Source organism: Xyrauchen texanus, chromosome 15, assembly GCF_025860055.1.
Source record: "Xyrauchen texanus isolate HMW12.3.18 chromosome 15, RBS_HiC_50CHRs, whole genome shotgun sequence".
Classification (NCBI taxonomy): Eukaryota; Metazoa; Chordata; class Actinopteri; order Cypriniformes; family Catostomidae; genus Xyrauchen; species Xyrauchen texanus.
In genome coordinates, this window is record NC_068290.1 from 24839881 (window position 1) to 24863602 (window position 23722).

The following is a 23722-nucleotide window of genomic DNA, read 5'->3' on the forward strand; positions in this document are numbered from 1 at the left end:
CTAATTGTCTTGAACATATTTAGAAATGTTTACACTGTCTGGGCATTTTGTCGATCATTTGTTATAGATATTTGTGTGTTCATTCTGATGGGTAAGTCAAGCTGACAGGATGTGCTACCCCTGTTTTTACATAATTTATTAAGGCGGTAGTTCATTCTGATGGGTATGTCAAGCTGTCAGGATCTGCTACACCTGTTTTTACATAATTTATTAAGGCGGTAGTTCATTCTGATGGGTATGTCAAGCTGTCAGGATCTGCTACACCTGTTTTTACAACATTTATTTTTTTCCTTCTCTTTTATTCATGCCAAACGTCTTACATGAAATTGTACCAACAAATACAGAACAAGAACAGTAAAAAAAAAGTTTTTACATAATTTATTAAGGCGGTGGTTCATTCTGATTGGTATGTCAAGCTATAAGGATCTGCTACCCCAGTTTTTACATAATTTATTAACGTGGTTTTTAATAGTAGCTCATTCTGAGAAAGAAGCACATTTTGTCAGACAATATGACAGCTTGAACTACCGGTAGCACATCCTGAGCAGGTTGGACAGATTGTCAGAACACAGACACTGACGTGCACATTACGGAAGCAGCAGGGACCCTGTAGCATTCGCGATCGCCTCGCGCTCGTACTTTCTCATTGCGCCTTCGCACCATGTAGGCTACCACGTTAACACGGTAATGCCATAGTACTGAATGATTGATCTTGTTCATATTTCATGATACTGTCATGGTACTCAAATGTACTTTAAAAACACCATGCTTTTACTATGACACATGTCATAAACATGGGGTTGTCACAGACAATAAAATAAACAAGTGTATTACCATGGTGCTTTTTGTGAGAAATATAACAGAATAGGTTATTATTTGTGATAAAGGAAAAACTGAAAAAATTGTGCGCTGTATATATATATATATATATATATATATATATATATATATATATACACACACACACACACACACACACACACACACACAAGAAAATGGTTAAATACTCAAAAAGCAAAGAAATTTGTTAAGTATTTATAATTACTACTCATTAAAAACAAAAACAAAATCAGTGCCCGTTTCTAACCATCCACTCCTGTCCCTGCTAAGGTCTGTGCACGTCACAGTATGTCGGGTCTCTAAAGACCCGCGCATATGTACAATTGTTTGGTGAAATTCCCATGCATTTAAGGGTTACATAAGTTTATATTGTCCAGTCTGTCTATAAATGCATTTTTAAATGCAAAATAATTTGATTTCGCGAATAACACGTGGAATGTGTATCACAACTTCATACATCTAGCAGACTTCTCTCTACACACAATCCATGTTTGCACTTATACTGCATATGTCATGTCCCCGCTCCAGTCTCCACCAGTGAAATGTGAGAACCAATCAGGTTTCTCAACATGCAGCAGCGCGTGCAAACCACGCCCATTACAATTCCATTCTCTTTCTGGAGACAGCCCAGGAATATAAAGCCTTTGTCCGGCTTTTCCAAATAATTGCTGAAGCCACGCCGTCACTTTGCACATTTATTTGAGAACTTCTCGCACGATTTTTAACAATGAGGGAGATTGTTCATATCCAGGCCGGTCAGTGCGGAAACCAAATTGGTGCCAAGGTAAGTTTTTCAGAGTATGAAGTGAGTCATTTGTATTTGGCATCTAATGCAACAATGGAGCTATTGTATGTTGAGGATGCCAGTGCATTGACAAGACTAAAGCTCGGCTTTTACTTTTACAAAAATATAAAAATTAGGTGTTCATTTTGTGCCGAATTTCTCAAATAATTAGTAATTTATTTAAACATGCACAATTAATAATGCATTACATGATTACATGACTGTGCAACATGTTGTACAGTTTTATAATCCCCTTTCCATTAATTCTCTATTTACTGGAATCTTTTTTATTAGTCTGTTGTAACACTGTTCCCATTTTGCCTCATCTGTTCGCCTTTATTTACGTCCCAAATTCGGGGAGTCTCTTTTTCTGTTTCTTAATAGAAAATTGCTATTTGTTTTAGAATGAATGAGCTAAAATTCCGCATAGTCAAAAATCTCTTTGTGTAGATATCAGAGTACGGTGGGTGTAGTGATTGAATGAACAGAGGGGGGTTTGTCTTCTTTCTTTCTCCCATTCTTTGCAATGCACCGGGTGTGGTGGGTCTGATCTGAGCAGCCGCGAGCTCAGTAATTATTACCCTTCCCACCCGTTATCACTGTCACGAGCCCTTTAAAACAGCTGTCAGGACGATCAGTGACATCATTGACGTGAACTATGATACGTGGCACTAATATAACTTCGTGAACAGCCATATAATACGTGAACAGCCACATTATTGGTTGGATTTATTTATTTATTTATTTATTTTCAAAGTATTTGTACCTTTTTAATTATTTTAAACGCTTGGCGATGTGCAGATATGGAGCCCTGTGATGGACTGGCCAAGCTGAGGATGGGAAGGGTGGGGTGATGGAGAACGACAAAGAAAAATAGTTTTTCGGGAAAAGTATCAGAAAATATTTATTAAAGTATGTTATCATGTCTTTGTGAAGCCTTCTTTTAATCAGTTAAATTACCTTGTGTTAGTTCAAACCAATGACCCAAATAAAGAAACACATTTTTAAATATTGCTCATGTTGCATGTCTTCTGTGCCATCAGTAATTGTTAAATCGTGCTTTATAAGACTTTGACATGGCTTTAAAATTATAGATCTTTTGTGACTTCTACACAGCTGAGGCGGTGATGTGGAGGCTCTGACAAAATGAACTTAATGGATCTAACAGCTGTTGTCCATCACCTGCTTATTATTCATATTTAATTTATACTTTTATATAAATTAAATATGAATAATTGATGAGTAAATTACAAATTCATAATATAAAATTGATTCGGAAGATTAATTAATTGGTGGAATTAAACTCATTCAGGAGTGATGGGATAGTCATCTTATTGTTTAAAAGGTCAAAAGGGCGAAACCGAATGATTTTATGTGTCAACATGGTAATTTATACCGATATTGTGTGATGACACAGCAGAAATGTAGGTTGGCATGAGTTACAATTTTGATTGGCAGCATGAGTGTCAGAACAGGGTCACAGCAAGGCTTTGTCAGTCAGCGCCTTCTAGTAAATTGGTTTCATTCTTTCAAAACAATTATTTTTAATATATACCAAGAACAATCTTTTATTTCTTCGTTCACTTTTGCTTCTTCCCTTGTTATGTCCCTCCCCCCCTTCTCTCTCAGATTAAGGTCACAAGGACAGTAACATTGAATTTATGATTTAAACATCCACATAAGGGGAGGCTTTTTGCTTCAGATTAAAGCCTCCCTCTGAGCTAAAACTCAGTCTAAACTCATGCTGATCATCCAGATTACAGACTAGTCATAAATTATTTTACAACTCTTTTTAAAATGTTTTACAAAAAGCATTTACTGAATAGGATTTAAGTGTTATATCTGCATGTACTGGCTAAATGTCTTAATTGCTTTGTGTTGTTTGCAGTTCTGGGAGGTGATTAGTGATGAGCATGGGATAGACCCAACAGGAACCTACCATGGAGACAGTGACCTACAGCTGGACAGAATCAGCGTCTACTACAATGAAGCAACAGGTACTTGATTTATCAAAGCCCTAAACCTGCATGCACCTAGTGAAGATGTTCACTTGTATTTTAACTCATATGTCTAATTTCTTATGCTTGAGCTAATTTGCTTCTTTCTTTCTTTCTCCCTCTCTCTCTCTCTCTCTCTCTCTCTCACACACACATGGAGGAGGTAAATATGTGCCAAGAGCTATTCTAGTGGATCTAGAGCCTGGCACCATGGACTCTGTGCGGTCAGGACCCTTTGGACAGATCTTCAGACCAGACAACTTTGTGTTTGGTGAGTGACTGTTGAAAGGAAATTTAGAGTTGGAATATGGCTTTATGGAGTCAGAAGTTTAAGGGTTAGTTCACCCAAAAAATAAAAAGATGTTGTAATATAGTCACCCTCATGTATTTCCAAGCCCATTTTTTCTTCCATGGAGCACCAAAGGAGGTTTTTAGCAAAATAGCCGCATTTAAACTGTCGGGCCAAATGAGGACGTGCCAATTACCCTTGAGCTAAAGAAGGCCAACTGGGGATTGAGGCGGGGTCAATGTCAAAGGCAGAGTTTAGCTGAGTCAGATAAAAGGTTTCAGCACCAGGTACTGTCAGTAGATGAAATCAGGTCTCTTCTGAATATCTGGGCTAATGAAAATGTGCAAAGTCAGATTGATGGCGTCTACCAAAACAAAGATGTGATTAAGTATATTGTCACCAAACTTGCCAAGTTGTGTATCCAGCGCACAATATTACAGGTTCGTGGGGGGGTTGGGGTTTGTGGGGACAGTACAAATCCTTGTTCATTTTGAAGGCTTGCTAGTCTCCAGAGTCTGATACCTCAGTTTGAGTTTCCCTCTTGCTTGTGAAATGGGTGTGGTGCGTCATCTTGGCACCTTGATGGCGTATTAAGGATGGGTTTTAGGGCAATACAGCAGGGCTATTGGCCCGATGGTGGGAATGCAGATCGATTTTGGTTTCGTGGCTCGAGGTCTGAGAACATTGGCTGACCAGTTGATAGCCCTGGCTCGCACTGGCCCGATGGTAGAAAAATGGCTAATGTTAGCATCAGTCACCATTCACTTTCATTATATGAAAAAAATATGCAATGAAAGTAAATGGTGACTGAGGCTAACACTCTGCCTAACAACTCTATTTATGTTCCATGGAAAAAAGAAAATCCTACTGGTATCCTTTTAAGAAAATATTGAATAAAATCAAATAAAATAGAATAAACATAAGCAAATGCATATAGATAACAAATGTGAAATCACTAATCTTCCACTGTACAGTCCAAGTTCTGTGCTTCCTTCCTGTCACCCTACAGGACAGAGTGGAGCTGGTAATAACTGGGCCAAGGGCCACTACACAGAGGGCGCGGAGCTTGTGGATTCAGTTCTGGATGTGGTTCGTAAGGAGTCTGAGAGCTGTGACTGCCTGCAGGGCTTCCAGCTCACTCACTCCCTAGGTGGGGGCACCGGGTCAGGTATGGGCACCCTCCTCATCAGCAAAATCCGTGAAGAGTACCCAGACCGCATCATGAACACTTTCAGCGTGGTGCCTTCGCCAAAAGTCTCTGACACTGTTGTGGAACCTTACAATGCCACACTGTCAGTCCATCAGCTGGTTGAGAACACAGATGAGACCTACTGCATAGACAATGAAGCCTTATATGATATCTGCTTCCGCACCCTCAAACTTACCACACCCACATATGGCGACCTTAACCATTTGGTCTCTGCCACCATGAGTGGTGTTACCACCTGCTTGCGCTTCCCCGGCCAGCTAAATGCTGACTTGCGCAAATTAGCTGTTAACATGGTGCCCTTCCCCCGTCTGCACTTTTTCATGCCCGGCTTTGCCCCTCTAACCAGCAGAGGCAGCCAGCAGTACCGCGCCCTCACCGTGCCTGAGCTCACACAGCAAGTGTTCGATGCCAAGAACATGATGGCTGCCTGCGATCCAAGACATGGTCGCTACCTGACTGTTGCCGCTGTTTTCCGTGGCCGCATGTCCATGAAGGAGGTAGACGAGCAGATGCTGAATGTCCAGAACAAGAACAGCAGCTACTTTGTGGAATGGATCCCCAACAACGTCAAAACCGCTGTCTGCGACATTCCACCTAGGGGTCTGAAAATGGCCGTCACCTTTATTGGGAACAGCACGGCCATCCAGGAGCTGTTCAAGCGCATCTCTGAGCAGTTCACAGCTATGTTCAGGCGTAAGGCTTTCCTGCATTGGTACACAGGAGAGGGCATGGATGAGATGGAGTTCACTGAGGCAGAGAGCAACATGAATGACCTGGTGTCTGAGTACCAGCAGTACCAGGACGCCACCGCTGAGGAAGAGGGGGAGTTTGAGGAAGATGCAGAGGATGATCCTTAAGAAGGAAATGAGGGTGGTTGAGAGAGTGGTGTTTGGGGCAGAGGTAGTGTTTTCAAGTTTGGATAAATGTAGCAAAACATATATAGAAGCAGCAGTTAGTGGCTCAGTCAGATGGGATAAAAAATAGTACTAGACATATGAGGCCCAAAAGAACCAGAGGAATGCAGAAAGAATGTTTTTAACATTGAATGTGTGGATAACGCACAAGTGTTTATGATTACAATTCATTTTACAACACAATTTATTAGAATTTTATACCATTCTAATGACCTCAGTTCCTCTCTGTACACAATAGGGAAGAATAAAGTGTCAACATCCAGTTATTGAAAAAGGCAGAATGATATCTGCAGTTTTGTGTTTGAACGGGTCAGGCAGAATTCAGATAAGGACACCAAAGGTAATTTAGAGGAAAACTGTCATTTGAGTGAGATTCATTGATGTAAACCAGAAAGGTTGTGGGGTCAGGGAGGAAGACTACATCTAATTTTTCTTTCATTTTAATATTTACTTCTTCATGTCTGCAATGAACTCAAGTCCAAATTATTATTATTATAGTGTTTGTGTTTTGTTTTTTCTACTATTGCACTAAAACAGATGGCACTTCTTCTTGGTTGTGATTGGAATATTTTGAGAAAACTTTCAAAGAGAAATGTATGATTTGTGGAAGATGAAAGAAAGAAAAAGAAAAGGACTAAAAGAAAGACAAGGTTCAGACAAACAGTGTTATTGAATCTTAACCTCCCCTGGGCGCCAGCCAACGTCTATGGAGGTAATAAATTGATGAATGACAAGGACAACATGGTAAAGTATTTTTTCTTATGAAGATGGACAGACAAGTAATTGTTGGATTTAGCATGTTGAAATGATTGTTAGAGCAAAAATTATATTCATGGACATACTTTCAAGTGTTACTGCAATTATATATATATATATATATATATATATATATATATATATATATATATATATATATATATATATATATATATATATTTTTTTTTAATGTTTTGATGTCCCATGCATATTCTTTGATTTCCTGTTGGAAAAAACTGAGCCTCTGGAGTAAACCAAAATAAAACATTTGGTTAAAAATCAAGCCTTTTACTTAGTTTTTTGGTGTGTTTAAAATGAAACTGTTTATCAACTAAGTTATATAGCACATATGAAAAATTTGCCCTAGTAAATTAAATACATTTAACATGCTTTATAGAACAATGCATTACAGCACAATATGTAATGGTGCACTAGCACAATATACATGCAAAGTGGACCATAGCAAGAAAGAAAGATTAAATGAAAAATATAGACTATTGTGTAAATACACATAAAATCTACAGTGGGGTTCAAAAGTCTTAATTCATATTGAACATCTGGGATTCAAAATGTAATTTAAACCTTTGAATTTTGAAAAAAATCTACACAAAAGAAATAACATTGAACGAATACGACATTTCAAGTTTCTGCAATATTTCTAGCTAATCTAACTAATCAAATATGGTCCTGCTCAGACGAGCATGTTAGCATGCCAGCTCTAATACATGCTATCATACAAAATACTAATACATTTTTACTCAAATAGTCACGCTGATTATATAATTTGCAATGACATTTAAAAAAAAAAAAAAAAAACAAACTTTTTTAGCATGTAAAAAAGACCCGAAACATTTTCTCAAGTGGACTTTTGAACCTTACTGTGTAATACAGCATGGAGAGTAGTAAATAATTACTAGACTTAAACGTAAAGCAACGTATTAAATGCATGAATAATCTATATTATTGCGTGACAAACATTTCTAATGGAGGACCAGGACCACAAATCTTGCTAAAAGAAAAGCAGCGAGATAGACGCCATACGATCCCTAGAGCGGCGGAAACCTTTGAAAGATGACCAATTAGATCGCAATGACGAATTTGTAGCCAATCAATGTGGGTTTAGCCTCTAACAGACAGCTTGACTAGCAAATAGGTAGTGTTTGTAAAGGCGGGCTTAAGTTTTCAGGAAATTGTTTCCAAGTGTTCTGCATGGTAAGGCAGCGAATATTTTTCATTAAATGCAATGATCATGAACTGTATACCTATACAGATGTAAATACTGCTCATAACTTGCTTTTTGTACGTCTTTGCGTGATGAAGGGAAACATTACTAATTTCTAAATGTTCCTGATAACGTATATTGCAATACATTCACCTCTTAAGCACTTCTGAAAACGTAATCGATAAAAAATGTTTTGAGAAGTTACTGTAACGTCCTGTGACCTTTCAGCCAAGGTGCGTTTGTCACTTATATGCATCAATACTGATCAGATCAATGAAAATACTATTTATTTATGTTATGTGTATATGCTACACACGTTAACTGTTTTATGAACCATAGCTAAGATATTGTTATTTACCTTGCAAACGGATTGTCATATGTGTCCATGGTAACGATCATCTCGCCTGAACTTTTAGCCAGAGTGGAGGATGGATGCGACTCAGCAGATTGAGGATTCATACTCTGAAGAAGAAGAGGAGGAGTTGAAGAAAGGGGGAACAAAAAGACAACAGGTGGCAACATTGAATGTTTTTAAAAACGACCACATCCCAGAGACAGGTGAGACCAAAACCCTCAGTTTGTTATGGTAAATGGTCTGCACTTATATAGCACCTTTTTTAACCTTAGAGGTTCCAAAGCGCTTTACACTGTTTCTCATTCACCCATACACACACACACACACACACACACACACCAATGATGGCAGAGCTGCCATGCAAGGCACTAGCCTGCCATTGGGAGCAACTTGGGGTTCAACGTCTTGCCCAAGGACACTCCGAGTCATGTGGGCCAGGAATCAAACCCTGCGATTAGTGGCCAACCTGCTCTACCACCTGAGCCTCAGCCTCCCCGTTACATACCAGGGTCACACATTAAAAAGGAGTTTGAGGCAAAAATGTTCTGAAATGATTTCATTAGTGTTTTGTATTGCCTGGCCAAAAAAAAAAAAATTCATACTCAAATATTGGACTGCCTTTTGCTTTGAATACAGTGCATATTCGTTGTGGCATTGTTTCGACAACTTTATGCAACGTCACAACATTTATTTTCGTCCAGAGTTGCATTAATTTTTGACCGAGATCTTGTATTGATGACGGGAGAGTCGAACCACTCTGTATTGTCTTCTCCAGCACATCCCAAAGACTTTCAATGGGGTTAGGGTCAGGAATCTGTTGTGGCAAATTCATGTGTGAAAATTATTCCTCATGCTTGCTGAAACACTCTTTCACAATTTTCACCCGATGAATCTTGGCATTGTCGTCCTGGAATATTAGAAAAGATAAAATCCATTGATGGGATAACCTGGTCATTCAGTACATTCAGGTAGTCAGCTGACTTCATTTTATTGGCGCATAACATTGCTGAGCCTAGACCTGACCAATTGAAGCAACCCCAGATCATAACACTATCTCCAGAGGTTTGTACAGTGGGCACTATTCATGACGGGTGCATCGCTTATGTGCTTCCCTTCTTACCCTGACACGTTCATTGCTTTTGGGATAGGGTAAATCTGGACTCATCAGAACATATGACCTTTTCATTGCTCCACAGTCCAATCTTTATGCTTCCTAGTTGTTTTTTCAGATTAGCCTCACTAACAAGTGGCTTTCTTGTGGCCACACAGCTGTTTAGTCCAATCCTGTAAGTTCTCTTTGCATTGTGTGAGTGGAAATGCTCTAAATTTCTCTATTAAACATAGCCATGAGTTCTACTGATTCTAGCGTTTTAGTGATCTCTGAACACGATCATTCCAGATTTTTTTCTGACCACATTTCTTCAGCGACGCTGACGGTTCACCACTGTCCTTCCAGGTTTTAATAATGCGACAGATCTTAACCCAGTTCCAGTGATTTCAGCAATCTCTTCTTAATGCAATAGTAGTGGACAGTGCCTCACCTTAAAGCTCATAAAAGTAGTCCATGAGACTCATGGACTATTTTTAATCCAAGTCTTAATCCAAGTATTCTGAAGACATACAATAGGTTTTGGTGAGAAACAAGCTGAAATTTAAGTCTTTTTTTTTTTAGGGAAAATCTTGACACCAGTTGTGCATTTATGAGAGCTGTGAGAGAACCTCGTTCACATGCTTTTCTCATGTACTTCTGAACACTTCATGGATGTAAAGGTTTTTACTGAATAATTTCTTAAATTTTGGTTGGTTTTCACCAAAACCTATTGTATGGCTCCAGATGAAGCATAATTCACATGGACTACCTTAATGACACTTTAGGATCCTTTTTTAAGTTTAAAAGTGAGGTGCTGTCCACAACCATTTTATGAAGATGATGGAGCATGAAATTCATTAAAACATCTCCTTTTGTGTTCTACAAAAGAAAGAAATTCATGGGTATTTGGAAATTTTGGAGGGCTCTCGGGTGGGGCGTAGAGTGAGTAGTGTATTATAGTTTTAAGTTAGTATGATTTTATATATATATATTTACTTATTTGTGACCACATGGTTGTTTTTTGGGGATTGTGGGGTTTAAATGTTGATTTGTGTGTGTGTGTGTGTGTGTGTGTGTGTGTGTGTGTGTGTGTGTGTGTATATATATATATATATATATATATATTTATTTATTGTTTTGCTTTTCTCTGTAAGATTTTATAAAAAATAAGATTTAATAAAAATAAAAAAATACTTTATTGAATAAAATATATATTTTTTATTTCTTAAACCTTTTTTCCTTGTATGCATTTTATTTATTATCCCCCACCCTTTATTTCCTAATAATTGTTGGCCTGTGGTCATGTTTGTTTTGTTAAGGTTAAAAAAATGTAATAAAAAAATTAATCAAACACACATACACACTAAAGTGGAAATGTTTTGTATAAATATTAGCATTAAATTATTTTCTAATAAAAAAAAAAGAAAGAAATCCATGTGGGTTTGAAACAATATGAGGGTCAATTAAAAGAGTCAAGTATGACAGGATTTGAATTTTTTGGTGAACTATTACTATTACTAATAATATCTAAACATCACTGAAATTAAAACATTCTTTTCCTTTCTCTTTTTCTTTCTTGACAAACAAAAAGAATTCCCTCTCTACCTCGGAGAGAATGTCTTGGGTCGGGATCCTGCTGCCTGTTCTGTTTTGCTTCCGGCCCGATCTGTGTCCAGTCGACATGCTGTCATCTCCATCGCTGCATTCCGCTCTAGTAACAGTCTTTCCGATGACACTGATGCCATAGAGGCACTGTTGTGGGACATGGGCAGTTTGAATGGAACCAGAAAATGCAGATTCAAGCTGACGCCTCATGTACGATACGCTTTGGCTGAGGGAGACAGTGTAGTACTTGCTGACATACCATGCCAATATATCAGCTTAAACACTTCAAAGAGAGATTCACACATAGTTCCAGAGGGTGTAGGAGCATCCAAGCAAGAAAAAAAGGGAAGCCCAGAACTGCCCAGCAGTGACTCAATGTCAAATTTGAGTGAAGGAGTGCGGAATAGGTTGAATGAGAAAGGGACGAATGTCTTGCCTCCTGTGCCTTTATGGAGTGTTGATGATAAACAACTCAAGACTGCAGCCAGTATGCATTCACCGGAGCCAACTCTGAAACAGCCTGAGATTACCCTGGTACCTGAATCTGACTCCGGCTCAGATGGAGAAAGTGAAACAGATGTGAAAAAGGATTTGGGTGTGTGAAGCAAGACATAAAATTAATTACTGTAAGATATAAAATACTATATTCATGAGTTCTTTCTTTCTGTTGTTTCAGATTCCACATCCTCCTCTCATCTGTGTAGTCCCACAAATTCAACATTCCTGACTCCTGCAAGAAGTGTAATTCCAGAGAGGTATGGAGGGTTTTACTTTAATTAAGGCATAATTCACCAAAAAAAAAGAAGAAAATTGTCATAATTTACAAACCCTCATGATTTTCCAAACACGTGCAACTTTATTTAATCTGTGAATGAACCTTAGGGGACAAGTCTTGTGGACAATAGTCTTAGTCACCGTTTACCTTCATTGCATCTTTTTCCATACAGTGAAAGTGAATGGTGTCATTAGTTCATACATCTCCTGTTGTGTTTGGAATGACATAATGGTGACAAGAGAATCATATTTTAAATGTAAACTTCCCTGAACTATTTTAAAATTATAAAAAAGAAAAAAAATATTTAATCCACAAATTGACTCTCCCTCATGTCATTCAAACCCTTATGACTTTCTTTTCAATATAATAGCAGTTGAGAGCGACTTATTTAAAGATTAAAAAAGGCCTAAATGTATCATAAAAGTAGTCCACATGACTCCTGTGCCATATTCCATGTATATGGTCATAAGGTAGACGGTCATTTTCCAGTGAAAATCTTGAAGTGTGTTGCACATTCATGACAGAATGAGTGCATGAGAGAAGCTCGTTGACAGTGGCACATGAGAACTTAGGTTGTTTTATGCGCAAGTTCTTCCATGAACATGCGAGCCACTGTGAACAAGCTTCTCTCGTAGCGCTCACGAACATGCAACAAACGTCAATATTTTGACTGATTTTTTTCAATTCTGAGTTGGTTCTCACTCAAACCTATCGTATGCCTTCAGAAGATTTGGAATATGACGCACAAGTCACATTAACTACTTTTATGATAATTTTAGGTCCCTATGTAAACTGTAATGTGTGTAAATATCAACAGCCACTGTATTTAAAAAATGAGGGGGATTCTCATAAAAACATTTCCTTTAGTTTCAGTTGAAGAACGTCACACAGGTTTGGAACAAATTGAGGGTGAATAATTTATGACAGAATTAAAATTTTTGGGTGAACTATTCCTTTAAAATGTTACCATGTAAGGAGTATACACTGCTGTTCAAATGTTTGGGGTCACTTGACTGAAATGTTTCTCGTGATCTTAAAAATCTTTTGATCTGAAGGTGTATGCTTAAATTATGCCACCATATTAATTTATTTCATTACAAAACTAAAATTGTATTTAAAAAAAAAAAAATTAAAAAATAAGGTTTTTTGAAATGTATGACTTGGACCAAATAATAAAGAAAAGAATCCAATTAGTGCCCAACATATATGGGAACTCCTTCAATACTGTTTAAAAAGCATCCCAGGGTGATACCTCAAGAAGTTGGTTAAGAAAACGTCGAGTACATTTCTGCAAAAGGTGACTACTTTGAAGATGCTAAAATACAACACAGTTTTGATTTATTTTGGACTTTTATAGTCGCAACATAATTTCCATTTCTGTTATCACATAGTTTCGATGACTTTTAATATTATTCTAAAATGTGAAAAATAAATAAATAAAGAATAATTAAGTGACCCTAAACATTTGTCCGGTAGTGTAACTGTATCAAAATAATTATTTTTTTCATGCTATTAGCCTAATACTATAAGTGCAAATCTGTGTTGTAAACCATCATCCCATCCCCTTGCCAATATATTGTACAAATACCATTAGTTTTGTCATATATATACTCTACTTACAATAAGTTTTTTTTACAATAAATGCTGTTCCTTGTTTTTCCTCTCAGTGAGGATGAAAGTTCCATTACGCCATCTTCGGCTGCAATGGACCGATTCAGAATGATAGAAAGATCCAGTGAACCCTGTTCAAGCTCATCTATGCCTGGCCTAATAGCCTTAAACTTGAACAGTGATACTGATGTTGAGGAAAAAAGAGAAACTAAACCAGAGGCTCAGATTGAAGTTGTTCCAAAAGTGAAACCAGTATCTTCAGCTGACCTTCATATGGACCTTGATACTGGTGTTGAGGAAGAGGAGAAAGAGAAAAGCACAACAAATGTGGAACCAGTATCATCAGCTGGTCTTCATATGGACAGTGATACTGATGTTGAGGAAGAAGAGAAAGAAAAAAGCAAGACTGAATCTGAAGCTAAGAATGATGTAGCTTTAAATGTGGAATCAGTAACTTCAACTGATCTTCACATGGACAGTGATACTGATGTTGAGGAAGAGGAGACAGAGAAAAATAAGGCTGAACCAAATCTTCAAATGGAAGTATCTTCAAAGGTGGAACCTTTAACTGATCTTCACATGGACAGTGATACTGATGTTGAGGAAGAAGAGAAAGAGAAAAGCAAGACTGAACATGAAGATCAGAATGATGGAACGTCAAAGGTTGAATCTGTAACTTCAACTGATCTTCACATGGACAGTGATACTGATGTTGAGGAAGAGGAGACAGAGAAAAATAAGGCTGAACCAAATCTTCAAATGGAAGTATCTTCAAAGGTGGAACCTTCAACTGATCTTCACATGGACAGTGATACTGATGTTGAGGAAGAAGAGAAAGAGAAAAGCAAGACTGAACATGAAGATCAGAATGATGGAACGTCAAAGGTTGAATCTGTAACTTCAACTGATCTTCACATGGACAGTGATACTGATGTTGAGGAAGAGGAGACAGAGAAAAGTAAGGCTGAACATGAAGATCAGAATGATGGAACGTCAAAGGTTGAATCTGTAACTTCAACTGATCTTCATTTGGACAGTGATACTGATGTTGAGGATGATGTGACTCCCATAGCTAAAAATGTTCATGAAAAGAAGTCAGAAACTCCCAGAGATTTAGCAGTTCCAGAAAGTCCTCCATCAGCCCCCACTCATGCAGAAATCCACTTGGACAGTGACACTGATGTAGAAGATGACAATCTCATGGACGTTCCCATAGTAACAAAGGGTTCACATCTGGTCAGTGAGGAAAGTGACATTAGACCTTCAACAGCTCCAGGAACAAAGTTCATGGACAGTGACACAGGCATAGAGGAAGAAGCTGAGGACAATGAAAAGAGAGAGGCCAGACACCTTCTGTCAAACAGAGAAACAGATGATGAGGATCCTTTTAAACCTTTACCAGTCAAAACTCTGGAGGTTACAGAGAGTCAGAATGCTTCTATGTGTAAGAAAGTGGAGCAATCAGAAGAGAGCACCCATAAAAAACAAAACCTTCCTTCCCAAGCACAGAGTAGATTTGAGGAACCCACCCAATCCTTTGAGCACTCCGAAGAAGACTGGGATCTACAGCCCACACAGGCATACGGTAACATCCTACTCACTTCCTGCCTAATAATCTTATAGGTTTTTTCATTGTAGATTTCATATTCAGTTCTGAGCAAAAGTGAATAGTAGAGGTGCACCAATACCAATTTTTATAGGGCGATTCAAGTACCAAATACCTAGTCTAAGAGTACTGGCCAATACCACGTGCCTATACAAAAAGTACCGACATTAAACGCTAAAGTAATTCGAGGAGGAAATCCTGAACCAGCAGTGAGGACATGCATTTTATTTGTATCAAATGTCTTTAAAAACGTAATCTTTTATGGGTTCTCTTAACACGTAAATGATATTGCTGCATCTTTACCTTGTATTCCGTTTAAAAAAACTTTAAGATCTAACATGGATTGTCTTCATAATGTATTCCATATTGCTGCATTTTTGGCTTTGCATTTAATCTTACGTGAGTTCTCTTCCCAATAAAATATACTGTATATTGGGGCATCTTTGTCTTCAATTTTTTTTAAAGTGGATCTTAAAGGAATAGTGAAAATGATCTCATAATTTACTCTCATGCCATCCCAGATGTGTATGACTTACTTTCTTGTGCTGAAAACAAATGAAGATTTTAAAATAATGTCTCAGCTCTGTTGGTCCATACAATGCAAGTGAATGGCTACCAAAACTTTGAAGCTCCAAAAGCAACAAAATAAACAACACACACTTCATCACTGCTGCAGCTTGTAGAGGAATGTGTTTTAGTAGTTTGATCGGCTCGCTGTGTTTTGGGCAGTAAACATTTTATTTATCAAATACTTAATAAAAAGTGAAGTTAAAAAAACAAAAAAACAAAAAAAAAAAACAATATATGGTGTGATCATACTTTGCCTTTAAACAGCACCAATCTTCCTAGATACACTTGCACACAGTTTTTCAAGGTTTTTGGCAGGTAGGTTGTATCCAAGCAACTTGGATAACTTGCCACGGTTCTTTTATGGATTTAGGCTGTCTCAAATGTATTCCCAGACTTACTCGTTGATGTTAAGATCAGGGTTCTGTGGGGGCAATGCCATCTGTTGCAGGACTCCTTGTTCTTCTTCTATTTTGTTTTGTTTGCTAAAGGAATGTTTGGATATCTAAACTGATATTATCTTCAACAATTATTACAGTATATAAGACATATATGATATATATTAAGACAGATGTTTTTGTGAAACTAATGCACCTAATATTTTGCACAGTACAATTCTAAAGATTTTATATTTGCAATCCCTTTTGAAACATGCCTAAAAGTTAATATTACCTATTAATTCTGAAGGTGTGCATATAGGTTTTGGCTTAATATCTTGGAGACTGTCATTATTTAAATTTAAAATTGAAAGATTATTGTATTTGATGTCTTTAATGTCATATTCAGGAGTTACTGGAGCCTGTGCTGGGGTCAGGCCAAAACAACTTGATCTTGAGGCCACACAGGCATACGAAACGGAAATAGACAGAGAAAAAGAGGAGGAGGATCCTCTGAGTCATACCCAACCCTACTCCAACCTTTCCACCGCCGAAACACAGCTCATCTCTATAGCAAAGGGTGAGAATGATGATGAAGATGAAGAGATGTTTGATGACTCTCACCTATCCAGAGCAGATACTCTGATCATCGCCAGCACCCCTAGACGAGAGGAGCAGACGCAGCCTTTTGCAATTTTCAGTGCCCCAACACAACTCATCTGGGAGGGAGAGGAGAAAGAGGCAGATCAGAGTGAGCCCACCCAGCTTGTGGAGTCCAATACTTCCAATGAAACGCAGTCTGCACAAGACTGTGAGGAGGAGGGGAACAAGAAATGGGGTAGAAGGAAACCCCATATTAGAGGAAAAAAGCAGAAAGAAAAAAATGACTCCAGCTCCCATCTTTTCATTGCAGAAACCCAGCCTATGTGTGAGGAAGAAGAGGCACCTTCTGAAAATGAATCTATACACCTTATGGAAAAACCCTCCAGCTCCCATGTCACTATTGCTGAAACCCAGCCTATGAGTAAGGAAGAAGAGGTACCTTATGAAAATGAATCTATACACCTTATGGAAAAACCCTCCATCTCCCATGTCACTATAGCTGAAACACAGCCTATCAGTAAGGAAGAAGAGGTACCTTATGAAAATGAATCTATACACCTTATGGAAAAACCCTCCAGCTCCCATGTCACTATTGCTGAAACACAGCCTATGAGTAAGGAAGAAGAGGTACCTTATGAAAATGAATCTATACACCTTATGGAAAAACCCTCCAGCTCCCATGTCACTATTGCTGAAACACAGCCTGTGTTTGAGGAAGAAGAGTTTCTAGATGAAGGTCTAGACAATGTGGTCAGCAAAATTAAACATATAGGTGAAAATGAATGCATAAAGCATACTGAAAATCCCACCAGCTCCAGTTTTACTATCGCTGAAACACAACCTATGTGTGAGGAACAAGAAGAACTTGGTGGCAGAGCACAACAGGCGGAGGAATATAAATCCACAGAGGTTGCTGATAAAGACTCGCAGAACGCAGAACGCAAAGAAATGCAGCCAAAATATGAATATGAAGAGGCACCAACAGAAGATCTGAACAATGATATCAGCAGTAGGCAGATAGATGAAGACAAATCCAAACAACTCCAAAAAACCTCCAGCTCTCATGTCATCATAGCGGAAACACAGCCAATGCATGACGAAGATGAGAGACAGGAGAAAGGGCTCAGTAACAAGATGTTGTCTATAAGATCATGCAGAGGAAGACCAAAAAAGGAGGATGGCATCCCTCATCATATAACAGAAACCCAGGCAGTTTGTGAGGAAGAAAAAGGAAGGGATGAAGATCTCAACATTGGATTCAAAACCAGGAGATCATGTAGGGGAAGACCAATAAAAGAGGACGAGTTCACACAGCCTGCTGAATCTGCAGTCAAATCCCTTCCCACTATCACAGAAACACAACCTCTATGTGAGGGAGAAAATTTTCTGAACAGTGGAGCCAAGAGATCCCGCAGGGGAAGACAAAAAAATGAAGGTGAACCTGCACAGTCTGTCGGACCAAACTCTGATCACAACATTACTGAAACACAGCCCATGTGTGAGGAAAATGCCCAAGAAGAACCTGCAAACACTGACAGCTCATATCAGAGAAGACAGACTAGTGGTCGAAGACAGAGGAAAGAAAAGGCAGAGGAGGATTGTGAGACTGTAGCATCTAGTAAAGGCAGAGGAAAAGGTAGAAAAGGCCAGGAAGGAAAAAGGAAGAGAGAAAAATTATTGTCTGAGGAAGATGAAGTGAGTGAGGAGGAAAAAGCAACAACGAGGAGGGCAGCAAGAAGGACTGGTTTGAAAAACAAATGTAGTGAAAAGGAAGAAGGGGAAGGATTTGAGGAAAATGTAGAGCAGAATGCCCAAAAAGAGAGAGAGTTGCAAGAACAGGAGAGAGCAAGGTTAGAAAGAGAAGAAAAGGAGAGACTGGAGTGTGAGAGAAAGGAAAAAGAAGAACGGGAAGACCAAGAAAGAGCTGAAAAAGAAATGAGACAAAAGGAAGTAGAGGAGCTGGAGTGGTTAAAACGGGAAGGAGAGAAAAAAATCAGAGAGGAAATCGAGAGAAAAGAGGGGGTAAAGAGGGAAAAAGAGGATAAAGAACTGTTCGAAAGAGAGTTGAAGGAAAAATTGGAGAGGGACAGGAGAGAATCAGAAGGGGAAGAAAGACAAAAGCTTAAAAAGGAAGAGGAGGAAAAACTTGAGAGGAGTGAGAAGGAACAAAATGATAAGATGGAAAAGGAGTGTTTACGAAGTTTAGAGGTGGAGAGAGAACAATTGGAAAAAGAGAGACAAGAAAATGAGAAGCTTAAGATGGAAACAAAAACACAGCAGAAGAGAAAACAAAATAAGACAGATAAGAACCATTCAGAGATTGAACAATTGGACGAAAATACAGAACTAGAGGTACCCAGTGTTGAAGCTCAAAGTAGATGGACACGTAGCCATTCAAGCTCCTCGATGAACTCAGAGCAGTCTGTATCCTCGCAACAGGAGCAGTCCAGTCAGAGGGGCAGAGGGAGGGGCAGGGGGGCGGGGCAGAGGAAGACAGATAGATAAAGAGCAGCCAATCAGCGGCAGACAGTCTGGCAGGAGAAAAACCATCGCAGGTGCTGCAAGTGAAGATAAGGTCTCCAATTCCGTATCTCAGTCCCGATCTCGTTCCAGTTCAGGAAATTCAGAAAGATCCTCTAATAGCTTGGGAACTCAAAACCAAGGAATGAGGGGAAGAGGAAGAGGTAGGAAAAGTGTGAAATTACCAGAACCAGTGGAGGAAGCTTCCCTAGCCAAAACTTCAGGAAAAGTAAGGGGGAAAGGAAACAGGCCTTCTGGTGCAGAGAATATCACTATAGGCCTTAGCAAAGAGTGTTTACAAGATGCAGAGGCAGTAGAGGAAGAGCCTGCTGTACAAAAAACCAACAGCAGAGGTCGTAAGAGAGCAGCCAACACCAGCACATCCACAGAAGAGACGCCTCCACCTACACCCAAGACACCACGACGCTCTGTAGCCAGTCAGATGCACAAGGTCACACACACTTAGACACAAACATTCAAAAGCCCAGCTTATCAGTGTTGAATACACCAATGACACACTTTTTCCTTTTAGGTGTCATTTACTGGATTGACTGATGAGGAAGGAGAAAAAGTAGTAGCCCGGTTGGGGGGGAGTCTGGCGAAGGGGGTGAACGATATGACTCACCTGGTGACTGATAAGGCAAGGCGCACTGTTAAGTTTTTGTGTGCTGTTGCCAGAGGAGTGCCTATTGTGACTCCTGAGTGGCTAAAGAAGGTGAGTGAGTGTTTATTAAAGGCCGCTGATTGGTGCTATAGAGCGCAACAATCTGGTTCCAGAAGTAAAAACCTATGAATTTTTTCCATAGGTGAACTGATTATTAACGATATCTTACATTCCTATATGGACAGACCTACCGTGAGCTCCGAGGCTGTTAATCGTTGGTATATGCTTCTCCTGAAGTCAACTGTCCATAATATTTCAAACCTTCATTTGAAAACAATTGCATTTAATAGTGACACTTGTGGAGAATAACTAGGTTACCGATGATCCAGAGGGGGAAAGATCCACCAATCAGAGAATCACGGCAAACAAGCCGTGGCTCTGCGATTGACGCAACTTTACAGATGGTTTCCCTACACTCTCAAACTACAGTACTTGTATATTTGTATTAGAGCTGTCAGAATTAATGCGTTACTATGTGCGATTTAATTTATAAGTTTAACACGTTCATTTTTCTCAATCGCGATTAATGCATTACCGTTAATACCGCATAAACCAGCATAAACACTTGTTGGAAATACAGAACCTTTGTAATGTGTCCGTCCAGAGTCATTATACTGACGGACACAACACCCACAACAGTGCTTCCGTGTCAGTGATAAAATGATGGTGAAAGGACCACTTTACTAGAACTAGGGACTTTTAATAGAAATCAAGTATATCTCAACCTATGTATGGCGCATTTGAAGCAAGTCAAGTCTTAACTATCATCAAAACACAGAATAAGATATTTTGTCTGCAAGCGCTTTTCATGTGGAGTTCAAAGTGGAGCTTGGCTCTGACTCCCTGACGTGACTCATGAACGTGGATGGTTTAATTCCCATTGCGATGAAAGTGCAACCTATTGGTAGACTAGTTCTTTCAATTAGTCTGTCTCCCACTTAGACTTTCGGAAATGTTTAATGTTACTTGAATTGGTACTATTTTAGTGCATTTCTATCTTTGTTCTGTGAAAGGCTTTGTTTGTAAAATGTTAAAACATTATATTGTTACATATTGCTTTTTTTTCTTTCCTAAGATGGAAATAAATTAATTTTGACAGAAAAAGAAGTGTGTATATATAGTGTAAAATTTCAGCACTTCAAAATCTGTGATTAGTCGCGAAAATATCCTGATTAAAAAATGTCATCGACTGACAGCGCTAATTTGTATACAGTATATCTGAATATTGTGCAGTATACTTTAAACATATTGATTCTATACTTACAACTTTAAATTTGATTATATAATTTAGATTTCTTCATGGGATTGTAGTTCATTCCCTTGTTTAAAACATTAAAAAGTATTTTACATTGTAATTTTGTCAGATTTTCAAATACTTTTTTGCTTCAAATCAAGGTTTGTAATGTTGTAATTTACCTTAGAGCTGGTTTGTTCATAGCTTATAACTATTTTATGAAGGATTTTATGAAACACCTATGGAACAAAGTTTATGGGAAAAATGGACGGGAACTGTTGCGCTCTATAGCCATGGATTGCCCAGTAGGGATTTTTATTTCCTTTTACGTTTATTCATTTGGTAGATGCTTATTTATCCAAAGCAAATTATGGTGCATTAAAGGTGTATATTTGTCAATATGTATGTTCCCTGGAAATCTATGACCTTGGCATTACTAGTGGCATGTTCTACCAGTTGAGCTACAGAAACCATGATAAGATCATACTTTAAAATAACTTGAATTGAAATTGTTTGGAAGCCATTTAGGGAGATCTAACAAAGATATAAACTGATGACTGTGTAATTATGATCTCTAACTAGTACATTATAGAGACTCCCTCTCTTTATTCTTCAGTGTGGCAAAGCCGGCCAATTCATCTCCGCTAATGAATATTTATTGAAGGATGTCGAGCAGGAGAAGAAGTTTAGTTTTAGCCTACAGAAGGCACTCAAAACAGCTCAATGCCAGCCTCTTTTAAAGGTATGGCTCTTTGTGCTATGCTCTATCAAATGTTGGTTCTTGAGTATTTAAATAAGTCCATTAAAATCATGTATATTCTCCTCTAACCTTGCTTTTATAGGGTTATGAGATTCATGTGACACCATCTGTAATGCCAGAACCATCACAAATGAAAGAAATTATCACCTGTTGTGGAGCACGTTTCCTTCCCAAAATGCCCTCTGGTCATAAGGTAACCAAAAACATATGCACACTTTTCTCCTGCACTACTTTTAATTCACATATACACTACTCAATGTCCAAAAGTATGTGGACACCCTCTGAAATTCTAGAGAATGTAGCCTTTACACACTTCTGCATTAGTGAAGCGGAAGTCATCATAGTAGTGTAAACTATGGTAGCAATTGGGAAGAGCAGTAATAGCCAGTGCCACCACAGTGTTCCTATTTGCACAAATTCTAAAAGAAAACATCTGGATTTGTGTTTTCATGAATTTCCAAAAGATGCTGAACTTTGTACAAGCTCGGTGGGTTCAGGCAATTAAATTTGAAGAAGATAAGTTCATTAATAAACAAGGAAACACTTTCGTCTGTGGATGGTATTTTCAAGATGAGAACTTAAAGCAGTTGCTCACTGGTGGAACTGTGAAATGCTTTGAAATCTGAACTGTACATCATGGTTTCATTGGAATGATTAAACATCATAACTGACGAGAGTGTGTGTTTGATAGGGTGAGTCGGATGGAGCTGGACATGGGTCTATCCACTCCTTCCCATCCTGCGTCGCCCCCATCAGGTTTTACTTTCACCAAGTACAACTCACAGATTTGTTAACTGAGCCCAGTTTAGTGAGGACTGTTTTTTGTTCCAGCGTGACAATGGCCCTGTGCACAAAGCGGGGTCCATAAAGAAATGGTTTACAAATTCTGGTGTGGAAGAACTTGACTGGCCTGCAAAAAAAGCCCTGACCTGATCCCCTTTGAGCACCTTTGGTATAAATTGTAATGCTGACTCCAAGCCAGACCCCATCGCCAAAGCTTTCCTAAAAGAGTGTAAGCTGTTAGAGAGGACCAATCCCCGGTTATTGCCCTTGGGTTGGAAATGAATGGCCTAAGGAGCACATAAGGGTGTGGTGTTTGGGTGTCCACACACCTTTGGCAATATCTTTCTGTCAACCTTTAATGCTAATTAACATCCTTCTCTTTCTATTTCCCTCTGTTTTTTCAGGAACACACTGTGGTGGTGTCATGCGAGCAGGATATGGTGCTTTGTGAAAAGGCAGTGAGTGTGTCATTGCCCGTGGTCAGCACAGAGTTTCTGTTGACTGGCATTCTGCAGCAGAGAGTTGACCTGCAGGTCTATTCTCTCACTTCCTCTCTCAGGACCCCCAATCAGCCTACAGCCCCCAAAGCTCCTGCCAGGGGTCGGAGGAAGTAGTGACAATGACAAGACTTTCCATGTATTAAATTTGTGCTAGTCTTGTACAGTATCTGATTCATTAGACTGCTTAAGAAGATGAATAAAATGCCAGTTTTAAAAGGACAGTAATTAATTTGATTAGATGTGAAATGCTGCTACAGTTGTAACCATACACCCACTGATTCCTGTGAATGTGAGAGCTCAAGAAAAGAGTGTGAGAGGTGGTCATCAAGGAATATGTGTGTGTCAGTAAAGGAAGAATGAGATATCCTGATTTTATTATATTACATCAATAAACTCTTTCTGAGACAGAATAAAGAGCAGTGCGTCTTTGACCTTTTCATTTGAATGCACAAAATATATTTGAGTGTATATGTGACTTAAAAGACTAGACAGTTGAAGATAACAAATTGCCCATGTGCAATTTATTTGCACCTACAAATTGATCTAGTGCCAATTTTATTCATAAGGGCGTTGGTCTAGGTGATGGATCGATCTGAAGAACATATTAAAAGACCTTCACATCGGTTGTGTGATGGTTGGCTGAGTGTTCGAAAACCCTGA

General features: G+C 38.7%; 2 protein-coding genes across 2 annotated transcripts; both read left to right on the top strand.

The window, feature by feature from the left end:
* The first annotated feature begins 1423 nt into the window (after positions 1-1423).
* Positions 1424-6889, top strand: LOC127655908 (tubulin beta chain-like). The gene is made up of 4 exons (XM_052143964.1): positions 1424-1624; positions 3513-3621; positions 3782-3892; positions 4920-6889. The coding sequence occupies exons 1-4, from the start codon at positions 1568-1570 to the stop codon at positions 5975-5977; spliced, it is 1335 nt and encodes a 444-aa protein (XP_051999924.1). The 5' UTR covers positions 1424-1567; the 3' UTR covers positions 5978-6889.
* A 1238-nt stretch (positions 6890-8127) lies between these two features.
* Positions 8128-23471, top strand: mdc1 (mediator of DNA damage checkpoint 1). Its single transcript, XM_052144776.1, is given in 11 exon segments — positions 8128-8245; positions 8429-8570; positions 11049-11657; positions 11739-11817; positions 13505-15033; positions 16408-19076; positions 19078-19572; positions 19654-19836; positions 21636-21761; positions 21862-21972; positions 22967-23471. Coding segments are annotated over 10 exon segments (6141 nt in total). The 5' UTR covers positions 8128-8245; positions 8429-8440; the 3' UTR covers positions 23177-23471.
* Positions 23472-23722: the final 251 nt, after the last annotated feature.